The sequence below is a fragment of the Cottoperca gobio genome, chromosome 22, assembly GCF_900634415.1.
Source record: "Cottoperca gobio chromosome 22, fCotGob3.1, whole genome shotgun sequence".
Taxonomy (NCBI): domain Eukaryota; kingdom Metazoa; phylum Chordata; class Actinopteri; order Perciformes; family Bovichtidae; genus Cottoperca; species Cottoperca gobio.
Genome location: NC_041376.1, coordinates 3,662,317 through 3,680,010, shown reverse-complemented (window position 1 = coordinate 3,680,010; position 17,694 = coordinate 3,662,317). Strand labels below are relative to the sequence as shown.

Here is a 17,694-nt window from a genome sequence, read left to right as displayed (position 1 = left end):
CGCTGTCCTGTGTCAAGTGTGAGACTATGCCCTGAGGCAGAACACCGGATCCACCCCAGATCTAATGGAGACCCACCACAGATATACTGAAGATCGTCAGTAGATGTTCTTCTATACATGAAACATCCACAGACGGTTCTCTGTCTATCCTCTTGTACTAGTTTTTTCCGTATTATTTGACGCTATGAATAAAGTGTTCATCCTAATTTGTTGGAATTTGTGTCTGTTTTCTATTCGTACTGCAGGACAGGGCCTAACCCTGACCTCTGACCCCTGCTGACACCATCAGTGCTATCAAGGGACTGGTGTTGCTTGTTGATCCTCCATTTAGTAGGATCCAATGTAAAACAACCAACAGGGTTTGATAAAGTCTGATATGATACAGTATATTGGTGTATAAATCATCTTCTTATTAAAACACTCCTCAGGGGTCTATTAATCAGGATTTCTATGTTTTGCATTTGTTATTTTATATATAACATCGCAGTGTCAAAGTCACAGAAGAGCACTCAGTGCTGATCCTGGTTCTGTTATAACAGTACTCTGATTCACCAACGTTGTCGGACTCAGGAGGTGGATGAACATGAAGACAGTTGAAAATAAATGTCAATGCAGCAGAACCAGAGATATCGACACATTCTTCTTCCTTGTTAAAACCTGGTGCCTACATCACCCACAGTGCACCTGGACAGCTCACAGTTGGGTGGGACATTCAGGTGTGTTATGCTTTTAGAGGCTATTGTAGATTGGAGCCTGAAGCCTATATAGAACTTTTCTCACATATGCAGCCATGGGCGGATTATGAGACTTTGGGCCCTGGGCTGTACGATCAAGACGCCCAGACTTTAGAGTTGTTTAGCCTCTTTTTGTTTTGTGTCTCTTTGTGGTCATTGGTGTCTCTTAGTAGTTTTTTTGCGTCTCTTTGTGGTCTTCTTAAAGTCTTTTCATGGTTGGTACGTGTCTCTTAGAGTGACATATTGCAGGTGAAGGTGGCCCCTGATATTTTTGGGCCCCAGGGACTGTAGGCCCATTCAGTAATCCATCCATATATGCAGCAGTACTCCCCAACATCTGGAAACACAAACTGAGATGGAAAATAGTTGGCATTCCCCATATTGGGGGTTAAACTGCCACCAGAGGGCGACACTGAAACACCTCCTGCTACAGGTGTGAATGTTCCTCCTCATGTCTGTCATGTTCAGGAGGTGGAGAAGGAAGAGATGTATATTCTGCTTCATTGTTTTTTACTCTGTAGCACTTTGAGTTTTGTTATTCAAATGAAAAGTGCGCTTATAAATACAATGTATTATTATTATTATTATTATTATTATTATTATATTATTATTATTATTATTATTAAGAAACAACAACAATAACAACTATTGTTATTTAACATCTGATCAGTATTGTCTCAGATAATCAATACACAGTCTGTTTTACTGATTTTCATAATGGAAACCTTGTTGTTGTTGAAACGGAAGGCTCACAGATGAATTATTGACAGAAGGTCTCTCTCTCTCTCTCCTCTCTCTCTCTCTCTCTCTCGCCTCTCTCTCATCTTCCTCTCTGTCTCTTCTCTCTAATCTCTCTCCTCCTCTCTCTCTCTCCTCTCTCCCTCTCCTCTCCTGCTCTCTGTCTCTCTCTCTCTCTCTCTTCTCTCTCTTCTACTTCTCTCCCTCTCTCCTCCTCTCTCTCTCTCTCTCTCTCTCTCTCTCTCTCTCTCTCTTCTCTCTCCCTCTCTCTCTCTCCTCTCTCTCTCTCTCTCTCTTCTCTCTCTCTCTCTCTCTCTCTCTCCTCTCCTCTCTCTCTCTCTCTCTCTCTCTCCTCTCTCTCTCTCTCTGTCTCTCTTTATATATAGGACATTTTTACTAGTATTTTGACATGTTACCACTTTTTCTGTAGTAGAAGATTAGAGGACTTCTTCCAGCACTGTTTAATTCTAAGCGTGTTCAAAAATGTAGTTGTAATATTTCACTGGGTTTGTACTCTTTGTTTTCATCCTCTTGCATATTTGTATGCGATTTTTTTCTTTGGGTGTAACTGATATCTTGCATTTTCGAATAAATTCTGAATATGACAGTAACACAATATTTTTGTTTACCAATTAACCAACTAAATAAATTCCATTGTGAAAAATAAAGTATAAGTGAGGACTCTTCTCTTGACAAGAGACGATCTTTGGCAGGCTTCACTACGTCATGACGCAGTGACTCCAGCTGGACGTCACGTCGCTGCTTGGTCAGTAGTTAGTTAGCTCAGAGGAGCAGACAGGTTTAAGCAGCTCTGTCGAAAATCGTGAGTTGACGTTTTAAAACAAAATTGTGTCAACAGCTAACGGAAGACACCGACAGCCGTGGTGTTTGAGATTAACGGGACAAACCGGGGAAAGAGGAGTTTGGCTTTTTCTGTCGCTGCCAGCAGGTTTTTACGGAGACATTTCCTCCTCCAGGTTAGTCTGACCCTCGGCCTCTTCTCTGTCTCTCTGTTAGCTTCTGACGCTAAAGTTGACGACACAGACACATTCACATTTAATGTAAGATGACTTTTAATTAAAATGTCGACGCGTTGTTTTCCTTGCTTGCAGTTCCGTGTTAGTTAGCCACAGGGGCTAGTCAGTTAGCCAGGTGTACCATGGCTTCAAATGGCCGCGGCTAGTAGCATGCTAGTTAGCGCTGTGGCTAGCAAAGTTTGGCGACTTGTCTCGGAAGTGAGCTCTGGTTACAGACTGTTTGTTTGTTATAGGCTGTTTGTTTGCTACAGGCTGTTTATTTGTTTGTTACAGTCTGACTGCTTGTTTGTTACAGTCTGTCTGCTTGTTTGTTACAGTCTGTCTGCTTGTTTGTTACAGTCTGTCTGCTTGTTTGTTACAGTCTGTCTGCTTGTTTGTTACAGTCTAGCTGCTTGTTTGTTTATTTACAGGCTGGTGGCTTGTTCGTTAACAGACTGCTACATGCTAACTGACATTAGCTGTCAGGCAGTGAGGAGGTGCTCCAGAGGCCTCGGACAGCTGTTAGCTGCAGACTGCAGACTCAGCAGCTGTCTGTCTGTTACTGTCTGTGGGCCTCAGTCTGTCTGCGTGTTGTTCCTGCTCTGACTTGCAGCTGGAGGTTAGTAGAGCTGGTTACCACTGGTCACTGCTGGGGAATAAGATTAGTTAGCTGCTGTCTAGTTTCCCTGACTTGCTGTGTGTGTGGAGGTCTGCATCACCTGAATTTATGATATAAATGTACAGTTAAAAGTGTTTATTTTTATTTTCAAAAGCCAATTCAAGCAAAAATACTATTAGCAATTCACTGGGAAGTTTTTGACTATTATTCAAAGACTCCAGTGCACACACACACAGACTGCTGCTGGGTGCTTCATTCTCAAATGAACGTGCAAAGTCGTTGTAGACTTGTGATTTGATTACTTTACCTGTGGGGTGAATACACGTATCTTTCCACCCCTGATCAGCAGCTGTTCTTGTAAATACTCTCTGTAGCTGCACTTTGAACTTCTTCCTGTGATTAACGAACAAGCCCTCTAAACACACTGTTCACTGGATATGCAAAGAACAATGCATGCATTTAACAATGCATTTAACTCTCTTCTCGTCGCTGAAGGTGGTTTTGAAGCCCTTTTCATTCTCTTTTAGGGATGTCACGAGACCCGACACTTTGGTACCACGTCGATGCCAAAATTCTGAAAATCGTTTTTCTAAAGTACCGTAGATACCGGAGGGACTCGAGACTAACTGCGACCCGTCGACGCGTTTGTATCCGAAAGGGAATAAGACATTTAAATGTCGGTTCCTAAAGCACTCGGGTGCCCCGGACCACATGTTCCCTCCTCTGCTCGTCTCTCCCTAACAGCTGTTTGCTCCACCAAAACACTCGCTCTGCACACAGTACGCACAACTTGCCTTTGTGTGATTATTAATTAATTAAACTCAGTATGATGCGTCCAGGAGACTTGACCTATATTTCCCTGTTAATGTTACATTGAAACCAGCAGGAGAGCTAGTTAAAGTTAGCTGTTAGCTGTTAGCAGTCGGTATCGGAGGTGCTATTGACTTGCAGGAAGGTGCGTTCAGGTTGTATTAAGTAAAAATGGGAATTGGGAGAAGGTGAAGTATAACGTTATCATGATGTGTTTATATGTAATCTTGTAAAATATAGTTTTTGGTGAGACAATTACTTAAGTTTACAGTTGTTTGTATGAGATGTGTTTAAAGCAATATTAAATAGACAACAATTATGACATGTTAAACTTAAAAAAATAAATAAAAACCGGTATTCAAATGTAGTAAAGGAGTGTAGTTGAAATACATGGATTCATTGTTTTGTTTGAGTTTTTTACCGTGTAATTGAATTGGCGTCGAGGAATTTCACTGGTATTTGTATGGACTACTACATTACTTATCGTCACATCTCTAGTCTCTTTAATTCATTCCACATAAACATGAAATACATCAGCTGTGTTTTTTATTATCCTCCTTTATTTATTTAATCTTAAACTTCAATGAAATAAAAAATGCTTGTTGTTGTCTGCATGTGTATATATTCACACGTTCTTATTACCTCTAACTACAGTGAATTAATACATTTTCATTATTGAATAATCAGACAATTATTACCTCCATTGATCGATCAATTATTTTTTCTGTAAAATGCCAAAATAGTCCCAAAAAAAAGATCCAGTTTCTCTTTAAAGGTCTTTTAATGCAGGAAATATTCAGTTCACTATCATGTAGTATGAGGAAACGCAGCTGGAATTAGAAGATGTTTATTTAAAAAAATGACAAACAATAGTTTCATTATCAAAATAGTTGCGGATGAATTAATGTACTAATGGGTGCAGCTCTATTTGGAAACTTGTTCCACACAAAATATGGCAGGTAAATGTTCCATTAGGAAATTATTATTATTAATATGGTCTTTTAAAGATAAAAAGTTCAAATTAAAGAAGAAAAGTAAGTTGGAAATGGGAAATAAAGAAGCTTGTCGCTGCCTGTAATAATAATAATAAAAAAAAACAACTGCAAATAACATGGACAGAAACGGGAAACAATTCATAACCTAAAATACTAACTCAGTAAAGTAACATTGAACCATCCATGACACCTGAGAAGACAAAGAAAAGCAAACAATAACTTTGAATTACAATGAATTGATTAATCCAAATGAAAATTATTATTTGTTTGTCTTTTAATCCTTTCATCATAAAATGTTTAAAAATAAATATGATGGCGTATTTATTTGGTTTTGAATGGAGGATTATTTGGAAGAAAGTTCACTGGAAATCTATTAAATTCAAGAACTAAAAGTGATCCGTTGAATAATTTGTCCATCGATCAACAGAAAATTAACCAACATTGATATAGTTTTTTGGAGGGGGGGCAAATATTCCTCAATCTGTCCTGATTTCAGTAAACTGAATCTCTCTTCTTTAATTATTTTGTAAGTTTCCTTTCCGCTTACTGAGTTCTTTAACAACAATCTTTAATGTTTGAACATTAAATACATGTTTTGACTCTAATCAGTCAGCAGTTCTGAAGAAATGTGTGACGTTCAGCTCATATCTTAGTTTGCTGACTGTCAATATATTTTCTCAAAGTGTTAATACACAAACCTGCATACAGACATTTTGTTGCTGAGACAGTTTAAAAAATAGTTTAAAAAAAACAACCACATGTGGAGAAACCTGTCTGTCAGTGTTGCAGCAGTGTTCAGACATGTGGAGGTATGTTAGTGCAGAGTTGTTCTTTTCCTGCTGGTGTTGCTGCAGGTGAGACTCTGCAGGATGATCAAACTAAACACACGTGTTGGGCCAAATATAAGATTCAGATTCAGTCACAAAGCCTGTTAGAAAAAGACCATGAGTTTCTGTACCGGCCCCGGTACCGGTTAATAAACTTGCGATAACACCGGTGTTACTTCTGGGAGCTGCATGTCTTCTGGTTCTGAGTGGCTGCGATCTTCATCTTACAAAGTTTACAGATTGTCTCGTGAACGTTATTCTATGTTTCCTATTAGCATTGGTGTAAATCTGAAATATTGCCAAATATGAGCTTTTGTTTCCCACTTTTACTGCTGCTTTAGAATTGTTAACACACTTAGTGTTTTACAGATCGAAACAATGAAAGTACAAATACAAAGTGTTTATTTATTTGATGAACGCGGGTGCTGATACGCTGAAATTATCTAAATTAGTTTTATTTCTATAAGCAAATAGAAGCAAAATGAGTGTTCGGACAGTGGGCACAGACTACCGCGGCAAGCCTACCACAGGATCTTAAAGCGAACTCTAAATAATGTCAGCAGGTTCACCTTATTACCCAGAATTCATCACTTCCTGGGAAAACTGACACTGGACCTGTAATTATGTCCCCCCCCCCCCCCCTCTGTTTGACTCGCCACTGTCCAATCATATGTTGGATTAACATAATAGATGTCTAACATACAGTGTGTCTGTTTACCAGGCAGGGAGGCTCAAATGAAAAACACTACCCAGGTGCATTATGGGAAATGTAGGATTTGGTGTTTCTTCATCTCTGCTGCTCAGATTTGGACCGTTCTGGTTTTAACTAGCTGTCTTGAGTCATGTGACGGTGTTTACAGCCCTCTGTAGTCTGTGAGTAAAACAGTCTGAAACTTGTCTCGGGCCAGACGACCACACCCTCCACTGCCTCAACCACAAGGCATGCTGGGAAAACACCAAAACGTTGTTTGGGTGTGGGTGTGTATGTCAGGACTAGGGTTGCAAAATAACGGGTTATCTGCTCAGGCTGTATTCACTTTGTCTTGCGCAGATAGAAACAAAACGTTAGCCATCGTAAGCAGACAATAGAAATGTATAAATAATGTATAAAGACTCATTGTATTGAACTTTCATTGAGCAACAACAACAAAAACATTCGCTAGGACCAAAAAAGACTTCTCTACAACAACTATATTTTCCTCTCTGTCAGACTCATTTTCACTATCCAAGCTACTTCAAGGAGCCTCAAATTTGCCCAGATTGTCGACATTTCTTCAATTCGTGCGTTGGTCAACCTGTTGCCTGCCTGGGTGTGACTGTTCTCAAACAAGGACGGGTTGCACTCAGAGGCAGCTTATGTTGTTGGGATCTGGAGGATAATGACTGTTGACTGCAGAGCATGGTTACAATTAAATTAAATTGGCACTTTAAACCAAAACGAGCCATGAGATCTAGTTTTCTATGTGTATTTTCACTGTTAAAAGTTACGATTTCAAATAGAAATTGTGTAAAATGTCTAATTTACCAACCCCAAGAAAGCTACTGGTTGTAGTGCATGTAGTAGGCAGCATGTAGCATTGAGCTACTTCTACAAGCAAAATGAACAGCGCAGTGAAAAGTACTGAGGAGAATAATAATGTGCTGTACAGTGTGTGTGAACTCTGCTCACTGGTAACCAGTAGCAACACACCCACACCAGTACAGAGTCTAGTGGATGGCATGAACACAGTGTGGGCTCTGCAGACTTATTGATCACCTGCTGCCTTATATAGACATAGCTAGCAGCTGATTGGTTCACTGACTGACACACAATGTCTCTGTCTCTCCTTCTGTCTTCACATTTCTCTCACTCTTAGTCTCTTTCTCTCATCTCCTGTCTATCTTCACTGATGTCTTATCTTGTTCTCTATTCTCTCTTCACTTTCTTGTCTCTCTCTCTCTACTACTTCTTGTTCTCTCTCTTCAATCCTTCTGCTCTTCTCTCTCTCTCTCTTCACCTTCTTGTCCTTTCACTCTCTCTCTCATCCTTCTCTGTCTCTCTTCTCCTCTTCTGTCTCCCTCTCTTCTCTGTCTCTCCTCTGTCTCTCCTCTGTCTTCCTGTTCTCCTCTCTCTCTCTCACTCATATGGATCTCTCTATCTCTTCTATCTCTCTCTCTCTCTCTCTCACTCCTTCTCTGTCTCTCTATATAACCTTATCTGTCTCTATCTCTCACTCTCTGTCTCTCTCTCGAACTCCTTAGACTGTCTAGTCTCACTCCGTCTCTTCTCGTTCTCTCACTCCTTCTCTGTCTCTCTCTCTATCACGCATTCTCGGTATCTCTCTCTCACTCCCTTATCTGTCTATCTATCTCTCACTCCCTGCTCTTGTCTCTCCTTCTGTCTCTATCTGTCAATTCATTCGATGGATCTAATTCTGTCTCTCTCACTAAGTATCTCTAATATCCATAGATCTCTCTCGTATGAATGATCTATCTCTATAGAAGATCTGTCTCTAGCTCACGCCGTCTATGTCTATCTCTCTAAATAATTTCGTCTCTATTCTCAATACTTATCTCCTCTCTATCTCTGGTATATCATTCTGTCTCTCTCTGTCTCTCTCTCTCTTACTCCTTCTCTGTCTCTCTCTCTCTCTCACTCCTTCTCTGTCTCTCTCTCTCTCACTCCTCTCTCTCACTCCTTCTCTGTCTCTCTCTCACTCCTCTCTCTCACTCCTTCTAGTTATCTCTCTATCTACTATCACTACATTTCCTGTCTCCCTCTCTCACTCCTTCTGTCTCTCCTTCTGTCTCTCCTTCTGTCTCTCCTCTGTCTCTCTCTCACTCCTCGTCTCTCTCTCTCTCTCTCTCTCTCTCTCTCTCTCTCTCACTCCTTCTCTGTCTCTCTCTCTCACTCCTTCTCTGTCTCTCTCTCTCACTCCTCTGTCTCTCTCTCTCACTCCTTCTCTGTCTCTCTCACTCCTTCTCTGGTATCTGTCATCTATAAATCCTTCTCTGGATCTATCTCTATCATCCCTTCTCTGTCTATCTCTCTCACTCCTGCTCTGTCTCTCTCTATCTCACTACTTATCTATGTCTTCCTTCTGTCTCTATATATCCACATACTCTGTCATCTCCTTTGTCTCTCTCACTCCTTCTCTCTCTCTCTCTCTCTCTCTCTCTCTCTCTCTCTCCTTCTCTGTCTCTCTCTCACTCCTTCTCTGTCTCTCTCTCTCACTCCTTCTCTGTCTCTCTCTCTCAACTATATATCTCTCTCTATATGGTTTTTCCTTTTTCCTTCTGTCTATATCTGTATCTCTCTCTCTCACTCCTTCTATGTCTCTATATTCTCCTCATTACTATATCTATCTCTCAATCCTTCTCTATCTCCACCTATCTCACTCTTCTCTGTCTCTCTTCTGTTCATCTCATACTCCTCTCTCTCTCTATATCTCTCTCTCTCTGTCTCTCTCTGTCAATCCTTCTCGTCTCCTATCTCAATAAATCTGTCTATATATCGAACTCCTTCTCTGTCTCTATCACTCCTTATTGTCTATGTCTCTTCAAATCCTCTATGTATCTCTCTCTATACACTCTTCTATGTCTCTCTATCTCACTCCTTCTCTGTCTCTCTAATCTCTCACTCCTTATCCGGTCTTCTTCGTCTCTCTCTATCACTAATTCTATGTCTATCCTTCTGTATCTAAACTCCTGCTCTATCTCTCTCTCTTCGCTCTCTATCTATCTATCCTTCTCTGTATATCTCTAAATCCTTATCTGTCGCTCTTGTCTCTAACTCCTCTCTGTATCTCTCTCTCACTCCTCTCTCTCCTCATCTCTCTGTCTCTCTCTCTTCTCTCCACTCCTCTCACTCCTTCTCTGTCTCTACTCGTGTCTCTCCTTCTCCGTCTCTCCTTCTCTCTCGCATATGATCTCTCCTCACTTTCTGGTCGGCCTGCTCTCATCCTCACCTCATCTTTTTGTCTCCTTCTGTCTCTCTCTCTCTTTCTCTCTCTCTCCTCTCTCTCTCTCTCACTCCTTCTCTGGTCTCTCTCTCTCTCTCTTCTGTCCTCTCTGACTCCGTCTCTCGCCCGCCCTCTGTCTCTCTCTGCTCTCTCTCTGCTCTCTACTTCCTTCTCTCGCCTCCACGCTCTCTCATCTTCTCTGTCTCTCTCTCTCACTCTCTCTCTCTCTTCTACTCTGTGTCTCTCCTTCTGTCTCTCTCTGTCTCTCTCTCTCTCATCCTTCTCTGTCTCTCTCTCCTCTGTCTCTCTCTGTCTTCTCTTCTCACTCCTTCTCTGTCTCTCTCGCTCATCTTCTCTGTCTCTCTCTCCTTCTCTCCCTATCTTGAGTCTGACAGATTTTGACAGATATGTTTTTAAGTGTTTTCCTTTTGTATCAAGCAGCAAATAAGTGGAAACATGACATGTTTGAGTTAAATTGGCTGATTTGACATTGCACATCCTGCGATGCACAAACGATATATTGTGCAGCCCTTATCTGAATACAATTCAGAATCAGCTTATTGAATCCAAGTCCTCTCATATCTCTTAATAAATGTTATATCTAGGAACCACAGAGACTCTACTGAGCTGAGCGTGCCAGGCTCTATGAATCTCAAACTGTTATATATTTGGTGTTAGAGCTGCAACGACAAGTATCGATATTAATCAGTAATCGCCAACTATTTTGATTACCAATTAATCGTTGGTAATAGTCATTTTTCATGCAAAAATGGCAGTAAATGCTGTTTTCAGCCTCTCCAATATGGGGGTTTCCTGCTTTTCTCTGTTTTTATATCATTAAAGTGAATGTCTTTGGGCTTTTGAACTGACGAAACAAGACATCACCTTGGACTAAACTCGGATGGATTCTGACATTTAATAAACCAAACACTTAATCAATAATGAAAATAATCATTATTTGCAGCCCTATTTGTTATAATAATGTCTGTATCTTTTCCTGCAGTGTGTCTGTACTGCGGGGGAGGAGCCAGAGGAGAAACGGTGTTTGGTTCTGTTTCCTGTCTGGGAGGAAACAGTGAAGGTCTGAGAGATGTGAAGCCGAAGGATCAGAGGAGCTGTCACTCAAACCAGGACCATACCCCCCCCCCCTCCCCCCCACCAGCCAATCAGCATTCAGTCTGGAGGTAAAGCTATTTTCTAACACCCCTTTCTTTTCAAACTAAAATATACTTAAAGGAGACTGAAGGAAACTCCCAAAGTGCTTTTTACTCACAAACCTTCAATCACATAAAATTATCTTTTTTATTTGTAACAACTTAAGTAATTTACTATAATAGTGTTTGATCCAAAATAGATTATCTGTCATTGTGATCATTTAAATGTAATTAATGGTGCTGTTAGGTTTCTGCTAGACCGCCCCGTTAATGCGTTAGCGTTAGTGCGTGCCTTCCTTTTGTGTGTGGCGAGCAGTTGAGCAGAAACATGGGTTGGAGCAGAATATTTTGTCGGATGAAAACATGTGAATTTGGGAAATTATTACATCTATCTTTTTTCATTACATTTAAAAAAAATGGAAATGTTTGGATCACACAAGTCCGAAACAATCCTCTGCAGCCGCCACTGGAATCTAATTCTACAAATACTATATAATAATAATAATAATAATAATAATAATAATAATAATAATAATAATAATAATACTATAATAATAATAATATTAGTGTAGCCTCACTATTTATCTGCAACTGTGCAGAAATGCAAGGTTTAAACACAATGACTGGACAAAAAAAAAGAAGCTGCACAGCATCCAAATGTTGATTTAGAATTTTGATTTCAGCGTTATGATTAAAGCTTTTACTTTAATACAAAACTGTGAACAGATTCAGTCCTGCGACTCTCACAGTGGATGTTTTAGTTTGTAGGATGACAGTGCTGATGATGTAACCGTCTGTTGGTAGGAAAAGTGAATCATTGCTGTTACACAACCCTCCATGAACCCCCCCACACTCAGCTTTATACATCAAACTGTAGAAACCTGCAGCGTGTTTATACACTGACATGTTTCACAGACATGACATTTAATCAGTGTAGAGAAAAGTCAGGGAACACAGAGGGAAACCAGAATTAAACCCTTCAGCCAGCTGGACATCTTGTTTCGCAACCTTTTTATAGATCTGAATGAAGTTTATTTAAGAAGAATTTAACATCCACAACAAATCAACTGTGAAAGTTATTCTTTTACACTGTAAACAGAACTACGAAGGACTTTATTAAAGAACATAAACATCCAGCTGTTTTTAATTAACCAGGAAGGAAGTACAAAGAAACTAAAGGTACACTTCAGTAAAGACCTTTTCTGTTTTCTCTTTTAAAGTTTTAAACAGACATTAAATATAAAGTGTTGTGAGTTTTAAATGAGCTGCAGAGTGAACGTGAATGATGCTGCTGGCTGGTCGTCATCACTGCAACTGGGAACAATTAGGATTACACAACCTGAAGTCAGAGCGGCTAATCAGAGCCAGAAACTCTGTTATATAAAACACTCGGAGGTTAGAGGACATACGCACACACACACGCACACACAGTTGCCACCAAGAGTTAAATGTCTTAAGTGAATAGTGAAAATCATAAATTAAAATACATTAAAATATACACGTGCCACAAAGGTGAGGATAACAATACTTATTATGTCTACGCTAACAGAACTCAGTTATAATAATATTATCTTCTTTAAAGTCCCACTAAAGCAGCAACAATTGCATCTTTGGCTTAAGAGTGGAAACAATTATTTGTTTAACCAGTTAAATCAATAAACAGAACATTTCTGAATCATTTGTTAATCGTTTAAAGTCAATAATCAACCTGTGTTTTGGACATTTGTCATGTTGGACTCGATAGATAAAACCATTATTAGTTAGAGATCTCCTTCTCCCCCCCCGTGTGCTACAGCGCCTCGTTCTGTTGTTTTTACTTTTTCTGCTTCTGACTTCAGCCTCCCCTTCCTGTAATTGGTCCAAAAGTCTGAACCGAAAATGTTTCAACACTAGAAACAAACTGAACTGTGGTGCAGTTTGATCCAGACCCAGATCGCTTGTTCGTCAGGCCACGGTTCGACTATTTGGTCCGGGGAGGTTTCAAACCTGTAATTGGGGTTTGGATCAAATTGAAAAGTGAGAAAGTCCAGACCAAAGGTGTGAACGGACCCTTAACGGGGCGAAGTTGATGTGTTGTTTTACAGCAAGGGTAAATGATAGAAATATTAAAGAGCAGCTGTGAAGAAGAGATTCAGGTTTGTTCAGACTGGGTGTGTTTGTGGGAACAAATCCAAACTGAACTGAGAGCAGCTGATGTAATTGTGAGTGTGTATTATGATGTAATCCTGTAGTTAAAATGAGTGTGTGTGTTTCTGCACATGTCTGTACATGTGGTCGAGAGAAAGCACTGAAAGAAAAGAGGAGGAGAGGAAGTGTCAAACTGTGTCTGTGATAGGCTGAGACAGCTGTCAATCGAAGATCCCATACGTCTCATGTGAAATAATCTTCACTCGAAATTCACTTACAAGCTTTTTGCAGAGCTTTCCACAGTTTTCTCTCCCTGAGCATCGTGCTCACGTCTTCCTGGTTGGTCCATGTCTCTGTTTAAGTGACACTTTGTAGGTGAAGGCCAGAGGCTCCTAACTCTGTTAGTAGGTCAGTACAGTAATCCATCCAGGGGTGAAGATGTAAATACTGCCCCGACCGAAGAGGAACAACATGTTTTTCTGCTGTATGTGAAAACAACATCAGAGTCTACAGACATGTTGCAGCTCAGCTCAGAGTCTCAGTCTCTATCTGTCTGAATAACCAGTGCTTATAAGGCATTCTTCCTCCTGCAGTCTTTCGAAGAGCGAGGGAGACGGGTGATCACGTGATGTTCAGAGGTGTGTTTGCTTTAGACGCCTGAGAGAGAAATCTGTCCTTGAAAGGCCCGAGCTGTTTTTAACTGTTGGTGTCTATTTGTCAGGAGACACTTCAATGCTTATTAATACATTTTTAAATATCTTCAGCCTGTTTGGATTTATTAAGTACTTCTACCTTTGTGACTTTAAAGTGGAACCTGTTTGTCCCATTTAGGTTTGGACAGTACAGTCTTGTTTGAATGTCTCTGAGTTTAATTAAATTCATTCGGCTTTATTCGACACTTGACATGATGTTGCTAAAGCACAAATACGATTTATGAAAGACGATACATTTACAGAAATAAATAGTGATACAAATATTAGTTAATTTATAAAATAATGTAAGTAATGAAGTTATTATAGTTACATTTCAGTGTGAATGAACTTTAACAGACAAACAATGCAGCGTTGATGTACTGATAAACGCGTAAAGCGACATTATTATGGAGAATACAAGATATTTAATATTCTGATATGCTCTCTCTCTCCCCGTCTCTCAGGACCATCATGCACTTGAAGTCTTATCCGAAGCTTGTGCGCTCAGAGTTGCGTTTGGATGCGGCCGGTGTTCAGACGTCCCAGCGAAGCAGCCTGTTTGTCAGCCATCAGGGGGCGCTGCTGAGGACCTGCAGCCGTAACCATGGTAACAGTCGCCTCCCGTTCAGCGTCATCTCCACCAATACGATGCGATGCAGCAACCCAACAAACCATAACGTCAGCAGCAGCGTGGCATCGCTCTGCCTGAAGGCATCGCCCAGCGCTGCCCTGCAGCTGCTCCCCCCGCCGGGCTGCGAGAACGACGCGCTCAGATTGTACCAAACCGCTGCAGAGGACGCCGACGCCCCGCAGGACGTCTGGACCGTCATCAAGCCTGGACACGTCCGAGAGAAGATCGCCATCTTCGCTTCAGACATCGAGCATACTGACAGCGCCGGGGGAAGCGAACGCACCTCCACCGGCGGCTCCGACAGCCAGGAGAGGACGCCAGCAGCGTGTACGAACCACCCAGCCATGTCGGGACTTTTACGGGCTGTGAAGGCGAAGGGAAGCTGGGAGGAAAACAGCAGTGCAAAACGACGTCGCCGGTCAGGAAACAGCCAGAACCTCCAGCAAGACCTGAAAACCCGTGTGCAGGAGACACAGCAACACGCCCACAAACCATCTCCACGGCGGTCCGACTCCACTCAGCGGTTAGACGTCGAGGCGGTGGCGGTGGCGGTGACGATGACGATGACGGTGACGGCGACAGAGGAAGAGGAACAGAAGGTGTCGGTGGTGGAGATGGTGGCATTCCTGGAGCAGTTAGCCAGCGAGCAGCAGCCAGACTCTAAACCTATGCTCCAGAGAAGCTCCACCACCATCACGTTGTGCAGAGCTCCGCCCCCTGAGGTCAGGGGGGAGGAGCCAGAGAGCGTCCGGGTGTTGGACATGGTGGCCAAGCTCGAGTCTGAGTGTCTGAAGAGGAGAACGGAGGGAGATCTGTCGAGGAGCAACAGCCTGAGGAGGGCAGTGGGACGAGTCCTGCTTGCCGCCGCAGACCAGAGCTCCGCCCCCTGCCGGCCTTCATCACCATCATCAATGACATCATCATCGTCATCACTGCCGGAAGCTCAGAGTGCAGGCAGGGAGCCAACCAGCTGCTCAGGAAATACCGGCAGCTCTGACCACGCCGCCCTCAGGTGAGGCTACGGTGGACGAGCTCGGGGGGGCCGAGATACTGATCACAGTCACAGAGACTCAGACAGAAGCCCCGCCCCTCACACAGGCCTCGCCTCTTCAGCATGAGGAGGCGGAACCTCTACCTGGCTTGTTGTTTTTGTCTCGGCCTCCTTCTTCAGAGCCCCGCCCCCCTCTCCATAGAATGACCTTTGACCTGGAGCTTGCCCCCTCTCAGCCTCGCCCCCCTCCTGCTCGCTGTGACTCTGGCAGCCAATCAGAGAAGAAAAGGAGGAGGAGGAAGGCTGACCGAGCTCAGGAGGAGGAGGTTGTCATCGTGCCTCTGGGCCGGCGGGCGTCGGCGTCGCAGGACTTTCTGTTGATCCGTCAGCGGCTGCAGCAGCTGCTTGAGCCGCAGCCGTACCTCGCCGTGCTGCCGCATCACCTGCTGCTGAAGATCTTCCGGCTGCTGCCCACGCAGAGCCTCGCCACCCTCAAGTGCACCTGCAACTACTTCAAGTTTATCATCGACGACTACGGTGTGCGGCCTGCCGACTCGCTCTGGGTGTCCGACCCTCGTTACCGCGACGACCCCTGCAAACAGTGCAAGAAGCGCTACGGCCGTGGCGACGTGTCGCTGTGCCGTTGGCACCACAAGCCGTACTGTCAGGCACTGCCGTACGGCCCGGGGTACTGGATGTGTTGCCATGGCGCCCGCAGAGACGCACCCGGCTGCAACGTGGGTCTCCATGACAACCGCTGGGTGCCTGCGTTCCACAGCATCAACGTGCCGATCTACAGGAGCCGCCGCCACGAGGACTGAGGGTGTGGTGTGTGAGAGAGTGTGTGAGTGAAACGAGTCACTGATGCTGACATAAACTTCAGCTCCCATGATGCAACAGTAGGTCAGACTTTTCCTTTAAAACATTGTCGGCGTCCGTTAAACACGTCCAGTTCTGTTTGTGGAACATTGAACATGTTGTATTTAAAAAATCACAAAAAAACAACAATTTAAAGGTAAACAAAACTTTAATCTTTCATATGTTTGAAAAGTGTTTTAAGGTAAACGTTGCCCTGAGTTGCTTCATGCTTTCAGAAGAGCGGCGCCCCCTGCTGCTCCACCATCACCTCACAGCCTCCATCACAGCGTAGATCTGATCAGTCATTCATCTCGTCAGCAGCTTGTTAACAGTCTCTCTTTAGTGAGGAGGGGTCCCAGTCAGGACTTCTTCTTCTTCACAGCTGCTGGGATGAAACCTGAACATCAGGTTTAACTAAAACTGGTTTGAAGACTGAAATCTTCATATGATGATGGATGTTTTCAAAGTACTGTTCATCAGATCAAACTCAGCAGACAGACGATGCGTTTAAGCAACAGCCTGTGAATATGATCAGATCGTCACAGATTAAATATTAGATTTGTGACGTAACTTTGTACTTTCTGTTTGCAGAAACAAATCAGGAAGTCGCAACAAACACAAATACAGAGTTTTTACAAAAGTGATCGCTCAGCTGGAGCAGTTAACTCTGTTCATCGATCAGCCGAAAGAGACGTCTGTTCTCTCAGAGTTCAATCAATGCAGGAAACACATTTTAATATCATCACCTCCGGCTTTATTCTCTATCTTCAGAGTAGAGCTGAATCAAGGGCTCCAACCAATGATTATTTTCATTATCGATTAATCTGCAGATTATTTTCTAGATTAATCATTTTGTCAAAAAATAGTGAAAAATGTCCAGCCCAGTTTAAGGTCCACGGTGAGGTCTTTAAATGTCTTGTTTTGTTTCAGTTTAATATGATATAAAACAGAGAAAAGTAGGAAACTCCATATTTGAGAGGCTCATTTAATTTTTGCATGAAATAATTACTTAAACTATTAATCGTTATTCAATCTTATCGTTATAAGTCGATCGACTAACTGATGTATCAAAGCTTGATTCTCTGTTTTATATCATTTATTTCATATCTTTGGACAAAACAAGTCCTTTAAAGAAGTGATCTGTAGCTCGAGGTGATTGTGACGAGTATTTTCTGGCATTAATCACTTAATCTGCAGATAAATAAAAAAAACAATGGTCTTCTGTGAGGAGGCGGAGCTTCAGAGGGCGCCATGCCATCCAACAGGACGGATGTTGTTATTATTATATTGTGAAGGGAAAAGAGGAAACGTGGCCTTGAGTCTCGGAGACGCTGCAATATTAGAAAGTGACTGTAGAGAATATATATATTAAAAAAAGATAATATCAGGGGAGAAAGAAAAAAAACAGCCTTTGACCTTCAGAGATTTTTTGTTTTTTTAAGTTTTGTTTGTTTTCTGTCATCTGGCTGTTTTTGTTAAAGATGTTTTGCTTTAATAAAGTGCTTTCTCATTGGTTTTTGTTTGGGTTAAAAAAAAAAAATGACCTGACTCGTCTTTTAAT

The 17,694-nt window shown here is 42.2% G+C and overlaps 2 protein-coding genes across 2 annotated transcripts in view; both read left to right on the top strand.

Annotated features, from left to right (window-relative positions):
- The window catches only part of lgals3b (lectin, galactoside binding soluble 3b), a 4,128-nt gene extending 3,922 nt beyond the window's left edge, over window positions 1-206 (top strand). The window contains 1 exon segment of the mRNA XM_029461168.1: window positions 1-206. This exon segment is cut by the window's left edge and continues 124 nt beyond it. Coding sequence (XP_029317028.1) covers window positions 1-35 — 35 coding nt within the window. The 3' untranslated portion in view covers window positions 36-206.
- A 1,964-nt stretch (window positions 207-2,170) lies between these two features.
- On the top strand, window positions 2,171-17,647 carry fbxo34 (F-box protein 34). Its single transcript, XM_029460940.1, is given in 5 exon segments — window positions 2,171-2,238; window positions 2,332-2,449; window positions 10,684-10,864; window positions 14,118-15,261; window positions 15,263-17,647. Coding segments are annotated over 2 exon segments (1,971 nt in total). The 5' UTR covers window positions 2,171-2,238; window positions 2,332-2,449; window positions 10,684-10,864; window positions 14,118-14,124; the 3' UTR covers window positions 16,097-17,647.
- Window positions 17,648-17,694: the final 47 nt, after the last annotated feature.